Source organism: Rhinopithecus bieti, unplaced genomic scaffold (assembly GCF_001698545.2).
Source record: "Rhinopithecus bieti isolate Rb0 unplaced genomic scaffold, ASM169854v2 scaffold_5924, whole genome shotgun sequence".
Classification (NCBI taxonomy): Eukaryota; Metazoa; Chordata; class Mammalia; order Primates; family Cercopithecidae; genus Rhinopithecus; species Rhinopithecus bieti.
Genome location: NW_016805189.1, coordinates 901,268 through 923,376, shown reverse-complemented (window position 1 = coordinate 923,376; position 22,109 = coordinate 901,268). Strand labels below are relative to the sequence as shown.

Here is a 22,109-nt window from a genome sequence, read left to right as displayed (position 1 = left end):
ACATATTTTTTTAGGTGTTTATTAGAGAAAGATCAGTAAGAGCACTGCGAATTCCACTCTATCATTCTATTTCATCATTGTGTAAGGGTTGATTTATAATATTGATGAGATCCTAAGGCAGGTGATGAAAGGAGACTCTTTAATTTGACAAACATGGGCTGCACCCTGCTATGAACCCTACTGGGCTTTGTGGGAGAATTTTTAAAAGATACATTTTCAGCTGGGTGCAGTGGCTCACGCCTGTAATTCCAGTACTTTGGGACGCTGAGATGGGAGGATTGCTTGAGCCCAGGAATTCAAGACCATCCTGGGCAACATGGCAAGACCCTGTACCTACAAAACATTTTTAAAAAATTAGCTGGGCATAGTGGCATGTGCCTGTGGTATCTGCTACTCAGGTGCCTTCTGAAGTGAGAGGATGACTTGAGCCCAGGAGGTCAAGACTGTAGTGAACCATGATCATGCCACTGCACACCAGCCTGGCTGACAGAGCAAGACCCTGCTTCAAAACCAACCAACCAATCAACAAAATAAACAAACATTTTCTTGAATTTAAGGGACTATAACCTTAAATTAAATGTAAGTCTACAATCCAGGAAAACAATTGCAGAGCAACTTGAAACAGGATGAGTGAAACTGCTGAAAGCTTCAATAAAAATATAAAATATTCTGGGTCGGGCATGGTGGCTCATGCCTGTAATCCCAGCATTGTGGGAAGCCGAGGTAGGTGGATCAGCTGAAGTCAGGATTTCAAGACCAGACTCACCAATATGGCGAAATCCTGTTTTTCTTTTCTTTTTTAAACACATTTTGCAAAAATACAAAATTAGCCAGGCATGGTGGCACATCTCTGTAATCCCAGCCACTTGGGAGGCTGAGGCAGGAGAATCATTTGAACCCAGGAGGCAGAGGTTGCAATGAGCTGAGGTCACGCCATTGCACTCCAGCTGGGGAAACAAATAAAATATTCTGGGTGTTACAAAAAATGATTATGGAAGGGAGAAGTAAGAGGAGAGAACCCAGAGGAATGGAATACGCTATATGGGAATGTCACGGGCATCAGCATTAGAAGGGTTAGTTTAATTTGTCCCTTTTCAATTTGAGGAGGCAGGGTTTGTAAGAAGGAAGAGGGGTCTATTAGTTAGGGCTATACCGCACTGCAGAGTAATCTTCTGACAGTGTCCTAGGTAATCCACTGTCCCAGTCTTTGAAATGATACCTCCTCTCTCTCTCTGAGCCTTGAACATCTCCTTCCCCTCCATACCCTCTGTGGATGACCTCACCTCTTATGTCACTAAGGAAATAGAGCAATCAGAAGATGACTCACAGATCTTCTCAGCAGGGACTGTAGCACCCTCCTGCCTCTGTGCCCTTCCACGCTGCCTTCCCTCCCGCTGAACCGGTGGTGCACACTGGAGGCACCCCGCCTCTTCAAAGACTGCTTTTGCTTTTATCCCCTCTCCCTCCTGCATGATTTTCTCTCATTCCACTAGATCAGTCACATCAGCACACGAACACGCTGTATCCTCTCTTATGTATATATTTTAAAGTCCTCCCTAGACCACATGCTCCCTATGGCCACTCCCATTTCTCTGCTCACTTTGATAGAGAAACTCTGATTAGAGTTGTCCACATTCTCTGCCTGTTACTCAAGTCCTATTCTCACCTCAACCCATTCAAATCAGGCTTTTACTCCTGCCTTTTCACTGAATCTATTTTTGTCAGGGTCACCAAACCTCCCTTCTTATAGAATCTTATGGCCAATTCTCATTCATCTCATCATCAATCTTTGACCTAGTTTTTCTCTCCCTCTTTAGTGACATGGCTCATAACTCGGATTCCAGGGTACTACATTCTCCTGATCTCATGACCACTGCTTTTGTTTCTTCATATCTTCTGCTGAATCTTCCTCTGTCTGTGCTACCTAGAAGACCTGTCAATGGGTATAAATACCATTGACAAACTGAGAGCTTCAAAATTTCTATCTCCACCTAAGCTCTTTTCTGAGTTCTCCACTCTCCTGTTCCACTGATCCATTTCTTCCTGGGTTATTTTCTGTTTCAGTAAATGGCATCAGTATTTACCCAATTGTTAAGAGCAAAAACCCTGGAATTATACCAGACTTCTCTCTTCCTCTCTCATCTCACATCCAATTTGTCAGTAGGTTCTTTAGGTACTTTCTTCAAAATTTGACCATTTTTTACTACCTCCACCTCCACCTCCTAATCCAAGCCACCATCATTTCTTGCCTGAAATACCGTGGCAGCCTGCTAACTGGTCTTCTTGTTTCCACTTTTGCCTCCTTAAAAGTCTATTTTCCATATAGCAGCCAGAGAAAATAAAATAAACGAAAAAGAAATTACATCAATACCTTAACCCCAACAATGGCTTCCTATACTGCTCAGAATAATATCCAAACTCTTACCATGGCCTAAAAGCTCTACAGGACGCAGCCTTGTCTCTTCTCCAGACTCATCCCTTACACCCCCAGCCTTGCTTCCCCCTTTCTGGCCATGCTTAGCCATTCAATTTTGAGTAATATTGTTCAACCACCTCTTTCTCTTTCCTTGTTTCTTTTTACTTGTTAGCAGAAGTTTCTTTCTCTCAGTTTCTTTAAAAGCCAAGCTTGTTCTGACTTCGGGACTTTGCATTTGCTCTTGTTTTGGCCTAGAATCCTCTTCCTCCAGATCATTACATGGTTCACCACTCATTTCAGGCTACTCCAAAGTCACCAGCTCATGGGGGCCAACCTTGGCCTTTGGAGGCGATGGAGGCCTCAGATTTTCTGTCTGAGCATGGACCCCATAACTTTCTGCCCCCACCACTCTACTACTTACACTAGTTCATTTCCCTTTATTGTACATAGCATAGCCTGACTTTAGACCAGGCATTCAATGTTTGCTGAATGCCTGTTTCCCCTGCTAGCCTGTCAGCTCCAGGAGGACAGAGGCTAATAGGCTGGGTTCACATCTATATTCCTAGCACCTGGAACAGTACCTGGCACACAGTGACTGCTCAACGAGTAACTGTTGGATAATTATGTGTTGAATGAATGTATAAGGGTCAGTTTAGAGGAACACTCAGAATCAAAAAGGGAGAGATCATTTTAGTTATAATGGATGTAGCGAGCAAGTAAAGGATGGGCCAGAGGAAAAAAGGAGAATGAAGTGAGTGTGCACGGGTGAAGTGCAAGGGATCAATGTGTCAGTGGTTTACATTCCATGCAGAAGGCAGGGGGGTTCCAGAGGTGCAATCAAACTCCTGAAGAGATCAAAGAGCTTTGCCAGGTGCTGTAAAGTATTTCCACCCACATTTTGAAGGGGAAATGTTAATAACATCTGTTTAATGTGTAGCCCAGTAATAGGTTTTAGAAATGTATAAGAATATTTGATTTTAAAAGAATTTGTGTATCTCTTATATATTTTATATATTTATATATAGATATTATCAGAGTCAGTGAGTCAAGACTGACTATGATGCCACAGAACACAGTGACTCATTTCATTTTCTCAGTGTTATCTTACCGCTTTCCATTATTCCGTGGTTTTAAAGGGGAAACATAAAGCATAGTTATGATGTTACCAGTTTCAGAATAAGTAGTTAAAAGCCTGCTTGACCAATTTTAATTTTCTTCCTTGACTGGAAAGCTCTGAAAGGCATAAGTGCATGGAATAACACGACCCGAAGCCCTGGTAGTTCGCCTCCTCAGTTTCTCCTAGTACTCTGTTACTTAGAGATAATGGCATGAGCCCTATTGACCCCAAGCCATTACTCATTAACCCCCTGTAATTTAGGGCTCTAGTCAATGAGGACTGAGATGGAGTCTGTGACTTGGATGGACAGAGACCACCCACATTCAGAGGCTTCTGCTCAACTCACACTTTCTGGATACTTCCGAGCAGAGGCTCAACTGGCCTCGAGAAGTCAGTCTTCACATTTTGTTCTAAGTGAGGATTCTCTCCACCACCTTCTCCCTTCCCTCACTACTCAGGAATCTGGTCAAAATTTATATTTAACTAGGGTTTATCCAAGGTTCACTGTTTTCTAGCCCTGTGATTTTAGACAAGAGACTTCAGCTCTCAGAACTTCAGTTTGCTGGCGGGGTGCAGTGGCTCACACTTGTAATCCCAGCACGTTGGCAGGCTGAGGCAGGCGGATCATGAGGTCAGGAGTTCAAGACCAGCCTGGCCAATATAATGAAACCCCCATCTCTACTAAAAATACAAAAATTAGCTGGGCATGGTGGCGCACGTCTGTAATCCCAGCTACTCAGGAAGCTGAGGCAGGAGAATCGCTTGAGCCTGGGAGGTAGAGGTTGCAGTGAGCTGAGATCGTGCCACTGTATTCCAGCCTGGGTGACAGAGCAAGGCTGTGTCCCTCCCCCCACCAAAACAAACAAACAAACAAAAAAACAAATTAAATAAATAAATAAATAAAAGAACTTCAGTTTGCTCATGTGTAAGAGGGGAATAAAACTTATTTTCCCCCTGGTGGTGTTTCTGAGGAAGAAATGAGATGATATTCATGAAAATGACTAGTCCAATACTTGGCACTGGCATGAAATAAATGGTAACTAGTAATTGTATAATTATTCCCCTCTCCCCACCTTCCCTCCCTCTCTCTCTCTCTCTCTCTCTCTCTCTCTCTCTCTCTCTCTCTGTCTCTCTCTTACTCTCGCTCTGGGTTAGGTTACTCCAATGATCATTTCATTCTTGCTATTCCCTAAGCTTTGGCGTAATATTGTTCAACCTCCTCTTTCTCTTTTCTTGTTTCATTTGTTAACAGAAGCCCCCAAAGCCTTTCACTGTCATTCAAATGATGTTTCTGCACTACAAATCAACAACTACTTACTGACTACCAACAAAGTGAAGTTTTGTGGTTGTCAAAGTCATGTCTTCTGAGAAGAATCTCATTCCAAGTCAGTGTTTCCCAAAGTAGGTGTGTATAGATATTGCTGGATGCAAGATGATTTAAGATGACACAGAAACCTTTGTTTTTCATTTTCAGAGTCAGAAAAAATTTATATCAGAAAAATATGATTAGCATATAAAATTACAGATAGTAAAGCCTATGATAAACCTAAGTAAAAGGGTGTACCAATTTAAACTTACTTAAAATCATATTAATTATAGTAGAGGTGGAACACAAATATATAACAAAAGTAATGAAGATGACATATGAGTAACTGAAATTTGGGATGCTGTTCTGAATCATATAAGGTCAATAGATAAACCACAATGAGATACCATCTCACACCAGTTAGAATGGCAATCATTAAAAAAGTCAGGAAACAGGTTGTTGGAGAGGATGTGGAGAATAGAACACTTTTACACCTGTTGGTGGGATTGTAAACTAGTTCATCCATTTTGATGGAAAAACAGTTGGCAAAATTCTCAAGGAAATCTAGAACTAGAATGTACCATATGACCCAGCCCATCCTTACTGGTTATATACCCAAAGATTATAAATCATGCTGGCTATAAAGACACTATGCACACGTTATGTTTATTGTGGGACTTATTCACAATAGGCAAAGACTTGGAAATCAACCCCAAATGTCCATCTGTGACAGCTGGACTAAGAAAATGTTTGGCCAAATAATACACCATGGAATAATTTTATTGCAGCCATAAAAAAAGGATGAGTTTGCGTCCTTTGTAGGACATGGATGCAGCTGGAACATCTTCTTAGCAAACTATAAAAGAACAGAAAACCAAAGCAACCACATGTTCTCACTCATAGGTGGGAACTGAAACAATGAGATCACTTGGACTCGGGAAGGGGACCATCACACACCGGGGGCCTTTATCATGGGGAAGGGGGGAGGGGGGAGGGATTGCATTGGGAGTTATACCTCAATATAAATATTAATTGATGGGTGCTTGACGAGTTGATGGGTAAGCAGCACACCAACATGGGCAACAGTATACATATGTACAAACCTTGCACGTTTATACACTGTACACTAGAATTAAAGTATAATAAAAAAAAAAAAGAAAAAAAAAAAAAGAAAAGAGTATTAATAGGCCCAACTACTCTATTCAAAAGTAAACTATGTAAGATGTTTCTTCACTTTCCTCAATGCCAATCAAGCAATACACCTTCTACCCAGCCTAATTTTCTAAAGTCACCTAAAACCCTAGGGTCGAAGGTCTACCATACCCAGGAATGGGAGAATCAATTTTTTTCAGGGCAAAAGTAACAGAGGGAAAAGACTTTTTCCTTATAGCTCTTATGGCTATATCCTCAGTCGGCCTGTAAAATTTTTCTGACACTAGAGGCTGTTGCTAGCTGTCGTCAGAGTCACTCCTACATGTACCCGGAGCACAACATTGACCAAGTGCCACCTCTTCTGTAACACAGGAGTTCCTGAACAGGGGGTTCAGGAAATACCAAAGCACAGTCACCACAAAAAAATTTCCCCTAAATTGCATGCTGGAAGAATTATTGTTTCAAAATCACTTGCTGCATATGCACCACTTTATTCTATTTCAGCCAATGTTTACTAAGGCATGAGAGAAGTTCAAACATAATAGACCATCGTTTCTCCAAATCACTAATGAAAGCTATGGTTCTGAACACACAAACCAAGGTGCTGGTTTTGCCTTGTGCTATTTGAGGAGCACTCAGTATGTACTCACAGCCACATAGCGAACTGGATCAGTTCTCTGGAGGAGATACTTAATGTGTACCTGCCATAATAAGTAATATGTTTGGCTCTGCATTGCTCTATTCTTCCTCATATTTTTTAGCACTTTTCTACAAGCAGAACATGTGAATGAATCACTCTTATCTTCTCAATTTTATTATTAAATGGTGCTCAACTTTTTCCTCGGGTGTTTTAGGACCACACAGACATTTTCTGGTCAAACAGAAACAAATGAGGCTGGGGGGAACCTCTGGCCTTTCAAAGTCTCTAGCTTCTGGCTGACCTATATTCCATTCATCAGTCTTGGGCAGCAGGCATTTTCTTGGAAATGTCATGTTGGGTGGAGCTTCAAGGCCAAATGTGAGTATTTGCTGCAGCATACAATGAGACAGAAAACACGTGGTCAACAGAGGACTTGTTGCACTTTTTCTGTAGGAAAGTATGCCAGTCTTAGGGTCACAGATTCCTCACACAGAAAATCTACCTGCTGACTTTTGCTTATTCATTCATTCCACAAGTATTGATCAAATACCTAACATTTGCTAAGGACTGTTCCATGCACTGGAGATAACAGGTGAACTAGACATATAGAGGATCTGCCCTCCTGTAGCTTACATTTTAGCTAGGGACTGAGAAACAAAACAATAATAAATTGGTAAGTTAATTTCATATAGCGATAACTACTATGGAAAACCAAACAAGACATGGGAGAGGGCAGAATCTCAGGTATATTTGCAATGCTAACAGTCTTGACTTTATAATTGTAGAAACTTATCTCTAAAGAAGTAATGTAATTTAGCTACTTTCTTAAATATTCAGTAATTTTAACACTTGTACACATAATTTTAGGTTCTTTCTTAAGGCTGACACTGAATGATTTGGCAGAGTACACCCTGGCCCTTAGTTCTCATTGTCCTCACTTTGGCCCACTGGAACACTTGTGAGGATGCAGGGACAGCCGGACTGAGAAGCAAAGGTACTTATCCCTTGGTATTTTTTCCCATGTTGGTCATGTCCTCATTAATAGTAGATTCTGCCTTAGTTTCTTTGGACAGCAACTGTGTACTTTAAGGACATTTCATACTTGCTTGATTCAACTGACTTTGGTTTCTCATCCCTGAGATACACTCTTTGTTTTTTTTTTAAATTTTTACTTTTTGAGAGAGGGTCTCACTCTGGAGAACAGTGGTGCCATCATGACTCACTGCAGCCTTGATTTCCTGGGCTCAGGCAATCCTCTCACCTCAATGTCCTGAGTAGCTGGGACCACAGGTGCATGCCACCATGCCCAGCTGATTTTTGTATTTTTGGTAGAGACAGTGTTTCACCATGTTGCCCAGGCTGGAACTCTCAGGCTTAAGAGATCTGGCTGCCTTGACCTCCCAAAGTTCTGGGATTACAGGTGTGAGCCACTGTGTCCGGCCTCACTCATTTTTTTTTGCAGGGGCTCAATAGTAGAACTAACCAGATGAATCAGAACCAGGCATTTACACAGTTGAACAGTGGTATAGCTGTAAAGTCCTAGTGTAAAAGTTACACTATATATCTTCTGTAATAATACAAATTTACATAAATGAAGCATCTAATGATATGAATAACAAAGACAGGAAAAATTTGGATCAGAGAGGGCAGAACCTTCAAATTCCTATTGTGGCCTCTTAATTTAAGTTTACCAGCTCCTCTCTGGTGTCAAGGGTATGGTATTATGGGGATTATCTTCCAGACTTTGATTGTTCAATAGATATTGACTTTTCCAGGATGTATTCTAATCAGCTTGACTATACACATCTTGGGCTACTGGACATTTCAGATTCTCAGCTTCATTTTTTACTACCTACTCCCATGTACCTAAATGTGAGCAGCAAGAAAGACTGATGTATACTTTACTCACTTGAGACCTAATTGATAAGTATATTTTCTTACATTTTAGGCTGGGAAAAAAAATCCTACACAAACGTTTATGGCATTATTCTGGGTGCAGACTGAAGACAATTTTCCTGGGTGCACCAAAGTTTAGAAATGTAATAGATATGAATATTTGACATCTTCCTGCATTTGTCAATTGTCCAGAATTCTTTGGGCAATTAGTCAAGACTGATATAAGCAAAGAAAGATGTCCTATATAGAAAGAGGAGGCAAGTCAAATAAGTAATATATTAACTCTAGGTTTTGAGGTCAAGTGTAGTATCCTGTCTTTCCTTCACAAATATGAGACAGACATGATTAAATTCCTCATCTCTAAGTGGGCAAGGTCACAAACTATTGCAAAATATGCCAAACTCAAAGTCTGTACAGATTTTCTCTAATGATTTGGACAAACCCTTCAAGTGGTCGAACTTCATTTCACCAGCAATCTGTCAAATAAAGGAGAATCAATAGATTCTTTTTAATAGACATTGATATACAGCAAAATCTGTTAGTTCTAAATACCTTTGTCCTTGGAATTTATCTTATTTTTGAAAACTAATGGGGAGGAACGAGATTGAAAATACATCTCCCTAATATTTTTAATTGAATATTAAGTCTCTAATACAAACTTAAAGTTTGGTGTCATAGGACACTCATGTCATTCTTTACTATCATCAGTATTAAAAATTTCATTAAACCTTATGGAAGACTAAAAAATCCTTTTATTTTTACATTTTATGCCATATGAGACATGATTAAAATGACAAGTTCCCAAATAACATGAATAATGTATTTTCCCTTTATCCAAAGCAAGTGCATTTTGCTCCTAAGAGTGTTTAATCCATTTTCTTTTTCAGGAAGAGGAAAGGAGGGCGATAAAAGGATTTACAGTTAGAACAGGTATTTAATGAAAGGCACATATTTGGCTTGTGATTATAAAATAGCTGATGTAGTTATTCTGAGTTTAGACAGGAGTCATAGATTTTGACATGAATAAAAGCAAATTATGATTCTGTTAACATTCATATTTACCTCTTTGGGACAGAATTGTTTAAAGTTACTCTGTATTAGTCATGGAAATAGTAGAGCCTGTATTAAGAAAGCTTATTTCTGTGTATGTATATAAATGTTTACTTCAGGAAGCACCAGATCTACATTTATAGAACAAGTTTCAAAGAACAGCTTAAAATATCATAAAACTTAGATAGAGAAACTTAAGGTGCCTTCTGCTACTTTATACTCTTTTTCCACTATATTCCACCCCATTCATCAGAGAAAGTGCTAATATGAATGGTCAAATCCAGTCACCATCTTTGGACCACTGGGAGTGAAGCTTTAGGGGCAGATGTAGGCAAAAGCCATAGCTCTGTTAAGATTTTAGCCTCCTTGTGTTTGCTTACTCCCCAGCAGCTGGGGCAGGTCAATGGCCCTGGAGCTGCGTCTTACTTGGGAGGGGCCTCTGCATGGAGAAGGTCAGAAACTAGTACATTAGCCAAACTCTCCTTTAGGGCTTCTTTTCATTGTTGCGCTTTTCTCTAGAGGCATCTTTCCATGCTGCTGGGGTGTTAAAAATAACTTGAGGGAAGCAGGATTGGGAGTGAGCACAGGAAAAGTAGACTAAGGCTGTAAATGTCCATCTAGCTCAAGCTTGTCCAACCCACAGCCCACAGGCTGTAATACAGCCCAGGATGGCTTTGAATGTGACCCAACACAAATTCGTAAATTTTTTAAAAACATTATGAGATTTTTTTGTGATTCTTTTTTATTTTTATTATTACTTGTTTTAGTTCATCAGCTATCATTAGTGTATTTTATGTGTGGCCCAAGACAATTCTTCTTCCAATGTGGCCCAGGGAAGCCAAAAGATTGGACTCTCCTGAATTCTGGCTCTTATAGCTCTGTATGGTCCAACTTAGTCCATCAGGAGACCACTTCAGGATTTTTCAGTTGAAGCTCTGGTAAATAATAAAGAGGATACATTTACTCGGCCTTTTCCTCTGTGCATTTTTCTCTCTCTCATGGACTTAGTGGGGGCAAAAGTGGACACATTAGGTGATTGCTCAAGACTTCTGGATGTTGGGTTTCACCTCTGTTTGAGTTACTTCTTGGCCAAACATCTGAGAATACTCTCTTCTTTTTGCCAGAACAAGAGTTCATGGGTACTTTTAAGTAAGACAGTAAGGGATTAGAACTCCACGAGTCATTAGTCAGTCAGGAGGCAGTTTCCAAGAAGTTTGTTAATTCTCTCCTTAAAATACTATTAAGTAATAGTCTGCTGTTAACCACTTTGGTTTCTTAGCCCTCTGGCTGGTGCAATCTTTTCTTGAACTGTTCTAAGTAACTAAGAAGATTCTGAACACTCCTAGTACCTCCGGCCCCTACCTTAAGAGAGATGAACAAAAAGGGGTCTATCAATGGTCAAGCTCCAGGAAAACATCTCATAAAGCTTACCAACAGTTATGATTCCAGTGACTTTTAAATCTAACATAAAGAGAAGGAAAAGACAAAATTCATGATGAAGAATAATATGTGCCACAAACTAGGGATTATGATTAACCAATTCTGTGTATTTAACGTGTAACTTAAAAAACTACTTAATGACTTTAAGAAAAAGGAAGGACTTCAAACGTGTTGTCATTAGAATGTGGCACTAGAGAACCCATGAAAAGAAAACATTGATAATAGCATATTTGCTTAGTATCCCATAGAGTTATGAGGACACTGGGAACTCTCCTGCTTCTTCCCAGCAGTAGAATACTCAGTACCGGTGAATGTAGAGCAACCAAGAAAGAATGGATGGGTAACTGATATTCTTGAACTTCAAACGGGATATTTCTTTAATGTTGACAAGGAGAAAGCAGATAACACAGTCCAGAGCTAACTGTAATAGTTTTTCTAAATTCAACCAGCATGAAGAATGATGTTCTATAGGATAAAATAGAAGACATCTTGGCACTGACTGGGTGATGCCATCTAATTGCAGAATTCAAATTGCTTTAGAATCTTTGAAGCACCAAAACAAGGATGTAAAACATATTCATAATATGTGTCTTCATAAGTCCTGTACTTTCAAAATGAATCTAAGCCTTTGGAATAAGAGTAAAATAACCACCTGAAATTTTATAAAATAAAGAATAATCATGAAGAGGGTTACTCACAAATGGGATTCTTCTTGCTCTTTATTCAAGTGGAAAATTCTTCCTTTCACTGACACATTTGCCAAACCATTCCATTTAATGTAGGAAACACCACTTTGTTTCTTCTGAATTGCTAAAACTATTGTACTCTAAAATCCTGTAGCTGAGGTTTAGCTGTACTCAATTTGCTTGTATAAAATATACAATACATCATTTTAAATCAACGTTTAAATGCATTAATGCTTTTAACCCTTCTAAGTACAATTGCTTCCATAAGGAATTTTTCCATGAATTATCTAGTTCAGATTGTTTGAATAGCATTTTGAATTTCCTTTCCTCTTTAATTTCAGAACTTACATGTTTTTGTGTCATTCACAAATCAAAGCTTCAAAATATTGAAGTTTTGGGGTAAAGACATTTAAAGATATTTCTCCAAAATGTTTTGTTGGAAAGACATAGATATCACGCATTGTATTACAATATTATGACTCACACTTTCCTAAGGAAACAAAATCACAAATTTTACAAGAGGTGTCCAATGGAAGCAAATTCAGGTTCAAAGAGATGAGAAGAAAAGAGTGATTTTGCATTCAGCATACATGATCTGTTGCGGCAACTGTGAATTCCTTATTTCTGCCAGCTATAGCTCAGTAAAGAAATGGATGCTATTGTGAAAGTCATCCCCTGAAAACAGAGATGAGAGTAAGTAAATGAGTAGAGTTGATATAAATTCAAGTCATTTTGCAAAGGATTTTACAATGATGGATTACAAGATGAATTCTCACAAGTTGGCAAGGTTTTCCAAAGTCTAGCTTTTATGAATATTGTTTGAACAAGTGGTGTAGAATTCAGTCTATGCTCTGTGAAATAACATGATTTATTATTATTATTATTTTTACCAAGTTGGAATTATTTAGAATCACCAAATAACAGGATTCAAAAGTAAAACAGCTGAAAAATCCAACAGTCTGGTCTAACCTGGGATGCTCTGTCTCCTCACAGCCAACGCTCCATCAGGCGGCTTTGTCTGGCTGGCGGATTTAGTGTAGGGACTCTCATCTGCAAAGGTACAATGAAGCGTTTGGTTAATTTCCATCCAGTTTCTAATGCAGTGAAGATTTTTAACGGGTTGCAATCCTTCTGCGAGAGAGAAGTGGTACAGTACAGTGGAAAGTGTTGGTAGGCCTGGGTCCTATACTTGGGTTAGCTGTGCGATCAGTCTTTGAAAATGTTGTGAATATGTTTCTTTCCTTATAAAAGAGAGAGAAAATTCTCATCTACTTCTTAGGGTTGTCAGGATCAAAAGCTATAGTGCTCATGAAGATGTTTATGAAATGGTAAGAAGTATGCAAATATAGTATACAAATTATTTGTCACCTACATTCATTGATAGGTAAGTACCAGTGAATAGGTGTAACAAAGACAAAGAAGAAATAAAATGGCTCAATGGGCACTAAGAATAATCAGGTAGAAGAACAAAGAAAGTAAAAAGAAAGGCAATATTTCAGATAAGCAGATGACAGAGTTAGTATTGCAAGGGAAATAAAGCCACTCAGAGTTAGTAGGTTCCTCCTGGGAGTGTGAACTGGCAGCCAGTACAAAGCAGAGGGATAGAGATGTTCAGAGGGAAGACCAGAGGAGCTAGGTTGAGAATAGGGAAGGAATGACGGTTTGGCAAAAGAAGACATATATTGCAATGAGCTGGTTTGTGCTCTTTTAGAAAGAGATGAAAATAACTTGCAGAATTATTAAAAGAGCAACTGAGAAGACAGAAGGTCTAAAGCTTAATGTATCTGTGAGAGTTAGGCAAGAAGGTGAATGATTAAAACAGTAGGTGACAAGATCATGGAGACAATGGGTCCATCCAGTTCTAAGTAAGGTGATTTTTTTTTTTTTAACTTTGAAAATGATTTTACCTGACTAGGAATAAAGGAGTAGTGATCTAGGATGGCAAATACTAAGGCTAAAATAGAAAGGACAATTCTTCCTAATTGAGATGGGAGCATTTATAAAAAGTAAAAGAAATGTGAATAACAACCTTAAAAATGTCAAGAATAAGATGTACATGGCTTGAGTAAATAGAACATAAAATAATTATCTAGCATATTCAGTCCAGCTAGATAACCTAAATGTCACTGCTGGCCACAGTATAAGATGTATTATTGTTGTTGTTACCATTTTATAATAGCAGGAAATCATTAAAGAATTTAAAGAAACCATATTGTGCATGACAAACTATTACACATAACAAGGATTTATTCAGAACAAGGCTTTAATCATCTGAGAACATTAATTCTCCCAATTGAATGGCTTGTGTTTCAAAATTGAGGAACTCATTTCCTCTCTAGGATGAACTTCTGGTTTGAAATGATTCATGATTTCTTCATAAAACTAACAAGGTCTTTATACGCAATTACAAAAGGAAAAGATTAACACTGCTGTAAGTGGCAATTAACTTAAAAAACAGAAGTCATGCTGTTTCACGTTTATATTTAATTTGTCACACAATTTTTTATATTCTTCCGACCATAAAGATAAACTACCAACTTTCAGATACCAATTCAATCAACACCATTTTTGCTTTAGAAGTGGTATCTTAGGTCTTTGACTCTTCTCTTTGCAAACACCATTTTGAGTATAATTAAAACCCACAAAACAAAATACAAAATGTAAACATTACACTATAAAAGTCTCCCTTTGCCCCACCATTGTCACTTGAATATTTGAGTGTTTTTCTCACAGTGTTAATAAGAAAGCGATATGCTTCATTTAGCACCTTTTAAAACAAATGTACTATGTATTAAAGCCGGGAATTCTTTATAAGACTGCTTTAAAAATGTATTTCCTTTCATTGTCCAACACCTTGAAACGGTGTATTTATGAGCATAGAGCACTAAGCCAGGAAATAATCACAACAACCAGGCTTAGGTACGGCATCTTGGAAGCCTAAAAGCTTTCCTCAGTGTTCTATTTGTCAAGATTCCAGCCAATTAAAGTCTTGAGTTGAATCCAGTGTTGGATTTTTATAAAGGGCAATAAGAGATTTACCCAGGAGACTCTGGGGTTATCTGCACTTGATGCTCTATTTTAAGGAGTATTTCTTTAGAAATGTACCCAGTTTGCATTTCAGAAGTAGTCAACCCTGGTAAAATGGTTTTCTCATTTATATTTGAAAACAACTTCCTAGATTTAGAACTGAGATAGTCTAGTTGAGCACATCCTTAAAAGGTTGAAACTGAATTATAGATGACCACCTGGCCAGCCTCTCCATCACCACCCCCAACCTCCACTCCTGCTCCCAATATCAAGAGTGACCTTACTGAGCACAGGCAAAAGTAAATAATTATCTAGAAGCCAAATCTTGTATTGGTTAAAGGACCAGAATGAAAAAGTTCAGTGTTATCTAATGTTGTCTAAGCGATGTTATTGCTTTCACCCTGATTGCCAAAGCCAATCATGCCAAAGCCTATCAGTGTGAAAGCAATAATTCCTAATGGAAGGGAGGCAGAGGCTTGGCAACATTGATCATCAGAGCTAAGGAGGGCATAGCAGCAGAGCAGCATGGCACAATATAACACTTGGTTTTTAGAAGACTTTCCTGAAGAGTGTCTTTTTGTTTTAAATACCTTAGAGGCACCATGGCCTTTTATAAAAAGCTACCCATCACAGAATGAACACCAGCTCTCTTAAAGTGATTTACTGAAACTCAGCTCTGGATTTAAACTTGTTTGAAAATAGAAATGGAGAAAACACACTGAATGAATCTGTGGCTGATGGCTCCACAGTAGGATACTAAAGGACAAGAGCATCCAGAGTGCATTTCTAATCCTTGAGCATAAAGTCACGGAGAACTACGGAGGCTTCTATCTTCTCTTGTGTCCCTAAATGCAGCTTTATAGATATATCCCTAGAATTTCATGCTTATAAGGGATAATCTATACCATTCTTTCATTGTAAATAGAACTGAGGCCCAGAAAGATAAATTTACAGAAGGACACACATCTAAATTGAGTCTAGATGGAATTTCTTATATTCTTAGTCCCATGTTCTTTCTTCATTTCCTTTTAGATATACAATAAGATTTCATAGGCCATTGGGTCCACATGTTGCTGTGTCACAGGAGTGAGTGATTGGGCACACTGTACCAGCAGAGACCTTGTATGGTGTAAGTTAATTGCTACAGTGAAGCCTTTGAAAATGAGCCTGAGCCACATAGCCAATTATTTTTGTGTATATATACATCCCATTCTTCCCTCCTCCACATACTTGTTGCCTAAAGCAAACAACACTTACACATGGTACTACCAAACTAATTTATGCTTTTCAGTTCATTTCTTTGAAGATAAAATTTAAAAGCAACGTCAATATAGCTCATTGTTCCCCAGGATGAGCCTTAAAAGAGTCACTGAATTATAAGATTTATGTTAATACTTTTCCTTTGTTTCATTGGAGAGATACTAAATAGGCTTTCAAGTTACATCCAGACATAAAAATGAACCAAAAAAAGGTCAAATGACAAGGAAAGAAATCAATCAGAATAGTACCTAGCACATCATAGGCTTTCACTAAATGTTTGCTGATAGAATATGTGAATTAATTATATTCACTTTTTCAAACAAGAGCATTTGTTGTAAACAAAGAACATGAAGAAAGTCAAACATTTGTTATAAGCTATATTCCCTCCTACTTCTGCTTTTCTTTTTCTAGGTTGATAGCCTATTCCTTTTAAAGTCACATTATCATCCAATAGCTATTAAGTATTGACTTAATGTGAAAAATCTGACCCTTTATAAAATGGTTATCAACATATATTTCCTTTCATTTTCATTCAGACTGTAGAATGATTGATCAACCTTTAAAATAATGTCTTTAAACAAAAGAATTATGATTTTCATAGCGGACTCTCAGCCCAGACTTGGATGATCATATTAACCAGGGATTCTCACTAAAAGTCACTACAGGGGCAAAGCAGACATTCAGTTAGTGAGCTACTTGCTCACTGAAATGAAATGCTTCAAGCAATCACTAAGGGCATCTCAGGGTATCAACACTGCCAGCCTTTCCTAACGACATTTTAGCAGCTAGGTAATCACCGTCACACATGATGGCCCTTCACAGGGGCTTACCTGTTAGTCACAATAAAGAAGAACATGGGTCCCTTTAGAGTGACATCTCATGAGGCTAGGGAAAAATGCCCTCCATTAACAGGGAGAATTGATATGGTGACAAAGGCACCGAAAACGTTAGTCAAGCATATACTTAAAGCAGAAGAAGAACAATAGGGGGGACCATCTGTCCCTCTCATTCCCCCCAGTTTGGCCAGTTTCCTCATGTGCCAAACACAGGAGGGGCAAACACAGATCATTTGCTTTGATCACATGAAGCTGGTGTTTATAAACTTGGAAAGCAACCAGCGGGCACCTAAGGAGCAATGCTTCACTATGCATCACAAACCGCCTGTGCTGGAGCTGGGAGAGTCACATCGTGAGGAAGGGACTCGGGTCCCCTCATGCTCTCAAATCCTCCAACGTTTGCTTGGTATCAAACAGCATCCTTGTGTCACCAGGCTGGTTCCTGTTTCTCCATTTCCTGAGACTCTCATTTCTCACTCTGGGCTATGCAGAGGAACCCGATATGAATATGGTTTCAGGAATCTCCAGCTGTGTTCAAAGCTTTGCTGAAGAAAGAAAATTTAATTTCCTTTGGCTGAGACTAATCAGCATACGCTAAACAATTCTTAGCAACTAATTATGCACAACTGAGGCACCTGCTAAGGCAGCAGACCCCCTTAACATCTTGATTAGGAAAAAAGAAGGCATTTGGTGCAGTTAAACATTATGACCATTTCCCAGTAGCGAGGAGACAGGCAGGGCATGCCACAGTGCTCATGCATGTCCTTACAAACTTGAAATAAAAGTCTGGTTTCCATGAATGAACAAAATAAAATCCACTGTGGATGAAACAATCTGTCCCTTGAATTCAATTAAATGTCACACAATTTAGTACCTACTATGTGCAAACTAAGACTCAAAGTACACAAAAGATAATGACACTTTCAGTGGAGTGGTGATGGCAGAATCATTACTCCCTACATTTGAGACTAGAACATGGTACTGGATTAACCGATGGGGAGAATGAGTATGGGATTAGGGTTAGGTGGAGGTGAAGCACAGGATGAGAAAGGGAGATCCACCACTAGGAATTTATCCGTAATTTTTCAATCAGAAAAATCAAGAAACAAGTCATTTTAGGCTTTCCGATAACATGGTAGTTTTGTGTGGTGGGGAGCCATAATCGTTTCAGTAATTGGGTCCTGTGAACATTTTATCCCAGTTAGCATGAACATATCATGGTTGCTTCTCTCCCACAGACACTAGCCTTCCAGTCCCACTTGCTTCCCTGGTGGTTTGATGGCACACTTTGAAATTTAAGCAAGATTTCCTGAAGGATAACTGTTAAGGCTTTTTGACAACAGAGCTTAATTATATCTTTCTCTTCTTGTTAAAATGATGTATAACTACAATCACAGGGCCCCACATAATTTAAAGAAATTAAATTGTTCATAATTCCTGATTCAAATAACCCTATTTTTCTAGGGTCAAGCAAAAAGTGCACTCATGATCTCTCCTAGAGTCAGAAGGCTGCCAAGTCCTCCACAGGCTTCGGCTCTACAGCTTTGGTATGTGGAGGCTGTAACATGGAGAGCTGCTTACAACTTACTGAGAATGAATCAATTTCATTTCCTTCCCTAATCTGATAGAGGGGTCCATACAGCTAAGTTTACACCAGAAGATTGGGGAATGATCTGAGCTTGACAACAAGAAGCAGAGGCAGTGTGCTGCCCTGTGACAATCTCTTTCCTATGAAAAGATGATTTCCCCCATCTACTTTCCCTCCTCCCTTTTGTTATTTGTTTTGCATCTGCATGGCATTAATGTCTATCCTTGACTCTGCAGGTTTCCTTATAGTTTCATAATTCAGACACAGATGTGCTCTATATTCCTAAAGGGACCAGATCTTTTGCCTTTTTTTTTTTTTTTTTTTTTTTCTGAGATAGGGTCTTACTCTGTCACCCTGCCTGGAATGCAGTGGTATGATCATGGCTCACTGCAGCCTCAAACTCCTGAGCTCAAGTGCTCCTCCCACCTCAGCCTCTGAGCAGCTGGGACTGCAGGTGCATGCCACCAAGCCTGACTTTTTAAATTATTTTTTATAGAGGCTAGGTTTTGCTATGTTGCCCAGACTGGTCTCAAACTCCTGGCATCAAGTGATCCTCCCACCTCAGTCTTCCAAAATGCTGGATTACAGGCATGAACCGCCACACCTGGCTTTCTTTTACTTTTGAACTTTGGAGAAAAAAAAAACACCCAAACAGCACAATTTCATTTTAAGAACAAATATACAGTGGTTTTTTGGTTTCTTCACAGTGATAGAAAGTCTTCTAATTAACCATAATCTGATAACCATTTCAGGGATTAAATATTGCAGCTAAAAAGAATGGCAACAATATAGCTCACATTGTCGTAGGCCTGTGTTATAAGATCATTTCTCTCCCTTACTGCTCTATTATCTAATTCTTGCTTCTCAAAATGTGGACCATGGATGAGCAGCAGGAGCATACCTGAGAATTGTCAAAAATGTAGAATCTCAGCCTCCACCGCAACCCATGGAATCAGAGTCCGCATTTAACAAAATCTCCAGGTGATTTGTATGCACGTTAATGTTTGGAAAGCGCTGCTCCAATTGATATGACCAACAGCAATTGCACAGGTAGTGAGGATACACCTGTTCCAATGTCTCACCTGGTTGCATCAGGGGCAGCCTACAAAGTAGCTGGCAGAATGCCAGTCATATCAGCAAACTCCAAGAGTATCCCCAGGCCTGCAATCATCAAATTGCTCATGGACTGGTTTCTTCAAATGTAAAGGAAACTGTTGTAATGGTATGGTTTTGAGTGAATTCAATCTTCCCTTGATCCATTTTAAACCTCTCAACAAATCCTGAAATGGCTGAATTATAGGAGTAACTAGAGCTATCTAAGGTCAGATTCACTGGAGCAAGTGACTGATTATAATAATAATCTATTAGTCAATTTACATTTTAAGGTGGAGAGAGGAAATGGTATTGAATTACTATCCCCTAGTAGTAAAGGTCAAATGAAAATAAAAAGTTATGTTCTGCCTCATGGCAGGGACATGAGGGAAGAATCTTCCATGACGCTGTCTCCTTAAATTCTTTCTCCTCAGATACACATTTGCTTCCTTGCATCTGCACAGTTCTCCTGCAACCAGGAAGGTCTCCAGCACAGAACCCGGCCTCTGATCTGCACACAGGGACAAACAGAACTGCGGTGGCCCCGGAGCATCTGGACAACCTTGTGGAAGTGGTCTGTGCTAGCTGGGCTGCTCAGTGATGCCTGCAGGCCTTTTGGGAAAGTAATATCTTTAGTCAGGTTAATTTGTAAATCCTCTCTGAAATTAATGAGCATGAAATTGCACATTTTCTGCCTCTGGCATTCCTATTGCTAATCTGTCTGAATCACAAATGATAACTCCTATGCTTCTTCCTAATATTGTTTCCAGCAAGGACAGCTGAACCAGTCTGTTAATGGCAGTCACAGACCTGCCTCATCACCGAAGAATCAAAATTTGTCAAGGGCTGGAATCCATGCCATAAAGTTCATTTTCATGACCATATCAGATCCCAATTAAAAACATTAACATCTTAAATTCATTATATCTTTCACATTTTCTCTTTGTGGAGAGGGCTATGTGCTTTAAAGCTTTGGTTTAGCCATTAGATTATGCCAGCTGACATTTTCAGTCTCTCATAGGTTCAATAAATGCTTAGCCTTAGAATGACAATTTGGTGCAAAATTTGAACTACCTCAGCTGACATTTTCAGTCTCTCATAGGTTCAATAAGTGACTAGCTTTAGAATGACAATTTGGTGCAAAATTTGGATTACCTCACAGCAATGAGTACTGGCTATTTAAAACCACATTTTAAATTCTTATTTAAAAAGCACACCATTCTTCAGGGAAAAAGTATGCATTAACAGGTATAAACTGGCTAGACCATATCCAAGTATTCCTGGAGGGCCAAAGAACCAGTGTTTGATTTCATGTAATGGCAATTGAGTGGTAGGATTAATAAAAATAAATAATACATTTGGAGTAATTAAGGTTTCTCCATTTTTTTAACTAACGAATATGAAATTCAGAAGTCACTTTCATATATATATATACACACACACACACACACACAATTTGGACTGGACTAAATTTAGGGAAAAATGTAAAACAGTACATAGGTTTTCCTTAGATAATTCAAGAAACAAAATGTTTAAAATGTTCTCATGGAAAAGATTGGAAATGATTTTTAAACACTCAAATAAGAACGATCATAGTTTCAAAACTGAATCATTTAAATGATTATATCGCTTTACTATTTAAACTGCTTTTTTTGCCCCTTGTTTGGAATGTTTTTGGATTTCTAATGTAAACTGCAGAGAAAAAGAGGGAGCTTTCTGTTAAATCACGGTTCTCCAAGAGTCCTTCTTTTACATGACATTACTGCGAAGGTTTCCATATTTAGAAATTTTCAGTATGATAGCTGCTAGAATGAAGTCAAGATTGATGGGAAAACTGTTTGGACAAACGGAGGCAAGATGGCACAGTTCCGGGTTCTTCACCGTCAACTTTCCCGCGCCCAGGAGAGACACGGGTCGACTGCGCAGGCACAACCCAACCTCCCACAGAGAAGAACCGGAACCCGCCTAGCCACGCCTACCACCCCACCCCCGACCCGCCTATGTCCCGCCCACTGCCCTCCCACTCCCGGGCCCAGGACATAAAAGCTGCTCCCGGCAGGCAGGCGCGCGGTGCGAACTCCCTTGGCCCCTCTTCGTATGCGGGACCCAGGAACCTCGCTGAGAACGCTGGAGCGACTTCGTCGGCCTCCACCACTGGAGACCGGTGAACCTCGCTCCCTCCTTCACATTGGCTTGTAAATAAAGTTTTTTTTGCCTTGCCTACTTGCCTTTTCTCTGGCATTTGCTCTGGGGGTCGCATTAAAGCAAATCAGCTGGTGCCGAAACCCGGGAGGAGACCCCTCCTCAGGGCCCCCCAAGGTCCGAGGAGCCTCCTTTCACGCCCCAGACGGACCAGGACCTGGACATCGCTTTCCCCACCTCCAAGTCTCCTAGGGGTGAGTACCTTTTGCCTCTCTCTCATATTCCTTGGCCAGAAGTCCTGCGCAGGCCCAAGGCTTTTTTTTCCGGTCACCAGGTGACCCAGGGAAGTTCCCAAAGGCAGAGACGTCTGCCCCAAAGGAACTCCATTCCATTGTGGGAGACCCGTCCAGGATGGAGACGTCCGCTTGGAGGTAATCTCCATTCCGTTTCGTGGGAGACCC

The 22,109-nt window shown here is 39.6% G+C and overlaps 1 protein-coding gene across 3 annotated transcripts in view; it reads right to left on the bottom strand.

The window, feature by feature from the left end:
* Nucleotides 1-22,109, bottom strand: part of GRIP1 (glutamate receptor interacting protein 1) — a 298,768-nt gene that overhangs the window by 229,651 nt on the left and 47,008 nt on the right. For all 3 annotated transcript variants that reach the window (XM_017871570.1, XM_017871572.1, XM_017871571.1), the window contains exon 3: nt 12,673-12,753. In XM_017871570.1, coding sequence (XP_017727059.1) covers nt 12,673-12,753 — 81 coding nt within the window. The remainder of the gene's footprint in view (nt 1-12,672; nt 12,754-22,109) is intronic.